The sequence below is a fragment of the Canis lupus genome, chromosome 19 (assembly GCF_011100685.1).
Source record: "Canis lupus familiaris isolate Mischka breed German Shepherd chromosome 19, alternate assembly UU_Cfam_GSD_1.0, whole genome shotgun sequence".
Taxonomy (NCBI): domain Eukaryota; kingdom Metazoa; phylum Chordata; class Mammalia; order Carnivora; family Canidae; genus Canis; species Canis lupus.
In genome coordinates, this window is record NC_049240.1 from 42,705,711 (window position 1) to 42,713,539 (window position 7,829).

General features: G+C 32.7%; 1 protein-coding gene across 4 annotated transcripts in view; it reads left to right on the forward strand.

Annotated features, from left to right (window-relative positions):
• Nucleotides 1-7,542, forward strand: part of SPOPL (speckle type BTB/POZ protein like) — a 67,066-nt gene extending 59,524 nt beyond the window's left edge. For 2 of the 4 annotated variants that reach the window (XM_038565101.1, XM_038565102.1), the window contains exons 9-11: nt 41-183; nt 275-328; nt 3,196-3,340. In XM_038565101.1, the coding sequence (XP_038421029.1) occupies nt 41-183; nt 275-328; nt 3,196-3,340 (342 nt within the window). Of the gene's footprint in view, nt 1-40; nt 184-274; nt 329-3,195 lie in introns of all 4 variants that reach the window. The other 2 variants (XM_038565103.1, XM_038565104.1) reach the window with 2 other exon arrangements.
• Nucleotides 7,543-7,829: the final 287 nt, after the last annotated feature.

Genomic DNA, 7,829 nt, shown 5'->3' on the forward strand with positions numbered 1-7,829 from the left:
TTGAGTAAATGTTTAATTGTTATGTTTTCCTTTTGGATAGTATGCACTGGAACGGCTGAAGGTCATGTGTGAAGAAGCTTTGTGTAGTAACCTCTCAGTAGAAAATGTTGCTGATACCCTTGTCCTTGCAGATTTGCACAGTGCAGAACAGTTGAAAGCACAAGCCATAGACTTTATTAATAGGTAAGCTATATGCCTGTATTTCAGTGGACTGACACTTTCAACATTTTTTTCACCGGACTTTTTTTTAAGTGTGTTTAAATCTTCAATGCAGGTGCAGTGTACTTCGACAGCTTGGGTGTAAAGATGGGAAAAACTGGAACAGCAAGTAAGATGACATCAGTTTCTGACTTAAAGTTGATCTGCATACATGAAATTAAGTGTTTGCATAGCCTTTTGCTCATCTGCAATAAGTATGAATCCAGATATTAGTTATATGAAACTGCCAATAATTTTAAAAAATAATAATTTGACTTAGTGGATTCTTGAGGCTATGCTCCCTTGTAGATCAGCTTTTAATGTGAACTGGGATGGACATTTTAATTTCTTAAGCACATATGCTCATAGTATATAGCTGAGTCCAGGTATTTCAATGGCTACCGGGGATCTTTTCCCTGCCCCTTCAGTAAGCATTTCTAAAAATGTGGGAAATACTCATTTTATCCTCTGAGGAGTGTTCCCTCCAGATTTGCCTAGAAAGTCTTTTCATTTGAATCCTCACCCACTGCTTCTTAAGTTAACCAAGTACCTTGAATCACATGGTATTTTAGATGAGCTGCCTAATGTTTCCAAATGGTAGCATTTTGTTCTTTCCTTTCCCTGGTAAAACTGTAAGAGGTATGGTAGTTGTTACATCTTCCTAAGCCTGGGCCTTCTGAATGTGAACTACTAAAACTTAATTATTCCCTTCTTATGTTTTCTTCTCACATTTTTGGAGTGATTTGTCTACTTTTCATAATTTTTCAAAATCAGAAGGTGAAGACTTGATAGTGTCAAGATTTTGTACCTGCTTTTGATTGGTTTTTTGCCTTGTAAATCCTTCAATTCCATTTTCACACATTATCAAAAGGTGATATAAGTAAAAAAAAAAAAAAAGTTAGAGACAATAAAAGGAGCGTTGACCTAATTACTTCCCATTGTTATCTGTTTTTATCTATATGATATTGGTTAACTCTGAACTATTATGAATTTGTAAATTCTGTTTTCACAAAGTAGGCATTAGTGACTATACTTTCAAGTTATTGGTTGTTCTTTATATTGGTTAGTGTATGATAATACATTATCATCCTGGAATATGATCCTAAAAATCCATTTGAATTTAAAATATAGTTTATTAGCAGTAAATGATAATTATATGATTCTTGATGCTTAGCCACTTTCAAGTTCTAGTTTTACTCTGTTAAAATATTTTACATTGTGCAACTTTTTTCACTGTTAAAAAGTACCAGTTTATTTCATATCCCCTGGTGAAGCTATGGTATATATGGATCTTCAATAGATATATGTTGAATTAAATAAATGAAAATGTCAGGTATATTCAGGGGTATTTATATGATTCTAAACAGTTAAAATTATAAACATAGTGACATGCAGGTAATAAGATGTCAGGCAGATTGAAAAAAGTTGATTTGTTATTAGCTACTGTTTGGTTCCACAAACCAAACTGTTGTGTCTCAAGCACTATGCTAGGGCATTGCATATAAAAACAATTGGGAGAAATCCCTCTCTTGAGATATTTATCTAATGAAATAAAACAAGTACATGAATGTATTATTTCATTAAAATGTGGTAAGTAATGTGATAGAAGATATGTACAGGCTGGATGGTTTAAGGATGGCTTCCTGGGTGACATCTGAGTCTTCTAAACATGAATAGGAATTAGCAAAACTAAGAAGGAAATAACAGACATTGTGAACAGAAAGGATAGCTCAATCCAAAGTGTAGAAGCATGAACCAGTAAGTGATGATTCATTTGACAGATAATTGTATTTATTATTCAGTAAATACCCTAGGCATTGTGCTTATACAAAGAATATAGTGGTGAACATGGCAAATGTTTCCCCTGCCTTCATGGAGTTTATAGTTTAGCAGGAGGCGAATAGGAACTAGACAAGTAATTGAAATAAAGTGAAACAATAGATATAAGTATAGCATACCCATCCAAGCATATAGTAAAAGAAGTAGGGGAAGAAAGCCTTTTTTGAAGAATTATTGTATAAATAAACACCTGAAGTATTACTAAGAGTTACCCTGGTAAAGAAGAGGGAAGAAGTGTAAAAGTTTATCCCACACAAAAGGGAATCAGATGTGCAAAGTTTGGTGATAAGAAAAGTATAGGATCAGAGTGAGGTTATGAGAAGATCCCAGAGGATATAATATAGACCTATTTGTTACTAACACAGCTCATGAAAGCTCTTTTGAGAGGAGCAAGATAGGAAACTAGAAGACAAATTAGGAGACTGTTATGATAATCCAAATGCAAAATGATGTGAACCTTAACTGGGTATTTGAAATATCTTGGGGAATTAAAATAGTGATGATTGAAAAGAATGGGGTCTAGAATTTCTCACATTTTTTGACTTGAATAACTGGGTAATGGTGAAAGCATTAGCTGATTGAAAATAAGGGAAGAACTTAAGTGTGGAGAGGGACCTATTGAGTTCTTATTTGACAATTCTGAAAGTGTAGGTCCTCAGACCCTAGCAAAATAAGGAAAAAAGGTGGTTGGGAATGTACCTTGTGGTGAGGTCTAGGATTTAGCAAGTCAGTCCTTACCATCATTGGAATATGATAGTTACAGTTGTGAAGAGTGGATACGATAGGATGAATAATGAAAGTTAAGGGAGAAGAGCAGAGGTCCAACCTTGGAACTTTAGAGAAAACCTGTGTGTAACAGCCAGGAAAAAGAGCTCTTGAAAGAGCTAGTACAGAAATGGTAACAATGGAAGTTGGGACTATGGAGAAAAGTATCACATACATACTTCCAGAGTTTAGCACTTCCAGAAGAATTTAATAGTTGCATTGCAACAGAAAATATACCAGTAAGGTAAAGGTGGTATTTTCATGAATTCACAGGGCTTGATGACATAGAGAGGCAAAGTGTTTAAAACATTTTGAAATTTGAAAGTTGTTTTTTAAAATAACAATATTTTGAAAAGAACTCTTTAATAAATATGACTTAATTTTATTTTTCAGCCAAGCAGCGGACATAATGGAAACATCAGGGTGGAAGTCCATGATTCAGTCTCACCCTCATTTAGTAGCAGAAGCCTTCCGAGCACTAGCGTCTGCACAGTGTCCACAGTTTGGCATTCCACGCAAACGGCTAAAACAGTCCTGAAATCTTCCATGAACTGTAGAAAAATGGAATTGACTTTTACTCCTCCAGGTCCAGAAGGATTCTAATACACAAACCATAAACAAGAGTTGTTTCTGTTGTCTTGTCCACAGAACAGAAGCTGAAAAAGCATATTGCTTGCATTTCAGGTGGATAATTTATGGTTTATTCTTCAGCTTTAAATTAGACTGATTATACTCTAATTCACTTCAAGGCCTTAAATTATCTTCAGTGACTTCTCTTGTTCATATACTTTAATTTTTTATTGTGCCTTGTCACTTTGACTAAGGCTATGCAGGATTGCACTAGCTCCATAATGCAGTAATATTGATAACTGAAGATATTAAGTTTCAAAAGGATCTTCCATTAGTTTGAGAAAAGCATAATGAATATTATAGGTTTGTCCTATGCTGTCTCAAAGTTTAAAACTAGGTTCTTCTTAAAAGCACTTGTATTGGAGATTACTAATAATGTCTCCAGTCTAAGTTCTATAAATATAGGAGAACCTGCTTACCTTTAAGGTAAGTTACGGCAATACACTGCTTCAATTCTAATTTATTTTTCATTTCTGGGGCAAATATGCAATGAGTTGGCCCAAATTTTTAGTAAAATTTGTGATGTCTGTCTGTGTGTTGACTGTCCAACAAACTAAGAGAAGCATAACAAACCTTTGCTTGTGTGTTTTTTTTTTGGGGGGGGGGGGGTGGTTTTTGTTTTTTTTTTTTTTTTTGTGGGTTTATTCAGGTTTACAATGATTGAGAACTGATTGAGGTTAAGATTTCAATAAAAAGAAAGCATGTTTTGTGCGGAACTAACTTTTTTTTTTAATTTATAGTGACCTACATTTATATGAAGAATTCTGTCCATGTTGAAAATAAGGATGACCAAATGTAAAATTAATGAGTGGGCCAATTAAGAAATATATGCACTTTTAATGTGTATCTTTTGTATGCTAAATGGTACATATATTTTTTTTTTGTTTTTGAGGGTATTAATAGGGTATAATTAATTGTGTCTTAACTTTTGAAAGAATTTTTTAAGATCGATGGAGGCAGTTGGGATGTTTGTGATAATAAGAAAGATATTCTTGATTATAGTTAATTGGTTTGAATTTCAGATATTTATCATTGAATTTATTCCTGTCTTATCACACTTTGGAGAAGGCGATTTGAACAATAAACAAATCCTTATCACACTTTGGAGAAGGCGATTTGAACAATAAACAAATAAACAAAAATAAACTCTCCTTCTGAAAACAGTGAACTGATATTATTTGCAGACTAAAGGAGAGAGAGCCCTTAGAAATATGTTAGGCCACACTCTGAACCTTTTCTTTCCCCCCTAAGCTTTCTCCTTTCTGTTTCAGTTACTGTACTAACATTGTGGATGATATTGAAATTCTGCATAATGTGAACAGGATAAACTATTTATAAACTGCTTTTCATGGGCCAGTTCTTTATTATAAATGAATTTAGCTTTAAACACATACACATATTCAGTGTTTAGATAGCTCTGTTCGCAGTGGAGGTCTGTTCTGGTGCATTGTCCCAGAGAAATAGGAATGATCAGTGGCAAGTCACTGCATCTGATTTCCTGTAATAGTGACAATATGCTTCTTAGGCAAAGTTTATACTTGACCATAAGGGAAAAGGTGTCACTGGAAAAAAAAAAAAACGCATATTCTTATATATTCACATATATACTTTATTCTCCAAATTAAAATTTGTATGATGTGTTTATTTAATTTTTGAATTTAGGACAAAAAAAATGAAGCCCGGGGTTTTAAAATAGATTTTATTTTTGTTATCTCTTTATTAGGTATTCACTGAAGCAGTCTTACTATATAAAGAGTGATTCATATTTACATTAAACATAGACTGTCAAATAAGTGTTATCCACAACAAACTGTAGTTTGAAAAGATATTTTCAGATATCTTCATTTCTTTCTGTGTAGTTTAATTGGAATCTTTCTTGTGTTAAATCTGAAGAAAAATCTCTTGGGATGGAAGGATTCTTACATATTATTGGACTCCACCTTGTGTAAGAATATTGGAGGCAGCAGAAACTTACTTCCTTAACCAGATTGAGTCCATTAAATTTACAATGTACAAATTTAATATGCACACATACATATACAAGTTAAGATTTTGATATTTTGCCACAGTCTTAAAATTCCTCAGGCTATAGAACCTTGTTTTAATACATCAAAAGTACTGGTGTATCAGTTTATATCAAATGCACACAGGCACATTGTGAATTAATTCACTGCTTGCATCTACATTTCTAACCATAGTGACTTCAGTAATACCCATATAATGAACACTGCGGCTTGCTCCTACCTACTTACTTTAGTGTTTATTGCAAATCTTAAGGGTTTTATTATAAAGTTGTTTTTTGTTTTAAGTTTGGTAGCACATTTTGTACCAAAAACGTCAAACACTGTGCTGTGAGAATATCCACGTTTGTAGAAATGTCCACTTTTTAGATAATATAATGCCTATCATTATACTAACAGAATCATATCATAGTTGATTTATTTTTTCTTTTTATTTATTAAGGTTTGTTTTTGTTTTGTTTTTTGTTGGTATTGTGGGTTCTTGAGGCAATGAAAAAAACTTAATGTATTCTGATGTGAGTGCTCTAATAGACTTTTTTATTTTTTCATTTTGAAACCACACACATTGTTTTCTGTAGGCACAGACTCTGTCCTGAGCAGTTTTGCCTTTTGTCAGCCTGCTCTTGTTTACCTTTTATCACCTAAACAGAGCTTTCCTTAGAAAAGTAGTGATTCGTTTTAAATGTTACATGTTATCAAAGTAACCATTGGAGAACTGTTCATCAGCTTGAGATACAGAAACACTATATTTGTGCCTTTTTCATTTTTAAATTTTAACATATATTGGTATTTAGAGCACAAATATGAAGGTGCCATAATGTTATGGCTTGCCATTGTTACCTCCTTGAATACTCGTGTGTCATTGTCTTGATTGAAATAGTAATTGGAGAACCATGCATGTATTATGTCATTTGTGTGTGTGTGTGTGTGTGTGTGCGCACGTACTTGTGTTTGCTTGGACTTGTGTGTGGTATGTTCAGAAGAGTGAATTTCTGAAAATAGGACTCAGTTAAATGTTGAGAATTCAGGTTAGTTGAAATATTTCATTAAATGTGCTTTATTTTGGGGTACAATTGGTTGACAGGAAATTATAATTTTCAAATGTGACCATTTATTGCATGATGAAATGTGAAAACAGTGCCTTTTTAGGACATCAGTTTTAAAGTTAAGTTTTAAAATATTTGCAAAGACCTCTTAAAAACTTGTCATGAACATTATTAGCTTATTTTTAAACTAGACCTAAGTTAGAATTTAAATTGCCAAATAATTACTGATTTATTTACCCATGTAAGTTTTGTGCATAAATGTAAAACTAAGTAAAATTCTTTATAAAAATGTGGATCGTATTTGCTACCCCGTGGACACTAGAGACTTTAGTAAATTATTTTATTAAAATCCAACTCAGCAAGCTTTCCTCATAACAAGGTGTTTGAAAGGTGAATTATTCTGACTCAGACATTCTTGCTCTTTGATGGATAAAATAAAAATATTCAGTGTATTCTTGCAAAAGGAGGTGGGGGGTTTTACTGTTTTCAGATTATAAAGACTGCACTTTCAGCACATGAGTATTTTGCAAACCTCTTTTATACAGATTATAAGCTCTACTTTATTTAAGTGTTCATGGAATGATGTCAATTTTAGGTCTAGTTGAACAAATATTGAGTGCCTACCATATGGAAGACTTCCTCTTCACTAGGAATAAAATCACCACACCGTGTCTTCTGTTTGCAGTATGTGGATTTTATGTTTGAAAAGGAATTCTTATATTTAAATCTTTCTGTTTGTTAGAGTTTATCGTTGTATACTGTAACCTAGTTAATTTCACATCCAGTTTTTTAGAATGAAGATATAACTTAAGTGAGTCCCATTTTTGAAAATAAAATTCTGCTAAAATTATTTAGAAATTAATTTTGGGGGAACTTGATTTTCAAGATTCAAATGTGTAAAGACTTATATTGAACTTTTCAGCCTCATTTTTAATCAGCTGATGTTAATGATGAGATACATACTTTTTGTATCTTGTTGCTGAAAATATTTTTTGCATTTCAGCACATTGAGTTAAAATAAAGTTGTTACTACTTATTCAGAATTAATTGGTTTATTTTGTGTTTATTTGAAAATACGAACTCTTTTTCATTTTCAGATTGCTATGGTGCTTTGCAAAAGAGCCATGTGGTAACTTTGATATGGTAACTTTAAGCATAGTAATCTTTCCTACATAGGAAAACTACCATTTTGGGGAACCTACTAAAAACTTATTCCTTAACTGAGATATTATACCTATATGTGCTTTGATGTAGGCATTATTATTCAAAGATTTATGCTAATGTCATGTAACTTTAATGTAGTAAAGATCACCTTTCCTTGGTCCTCCTG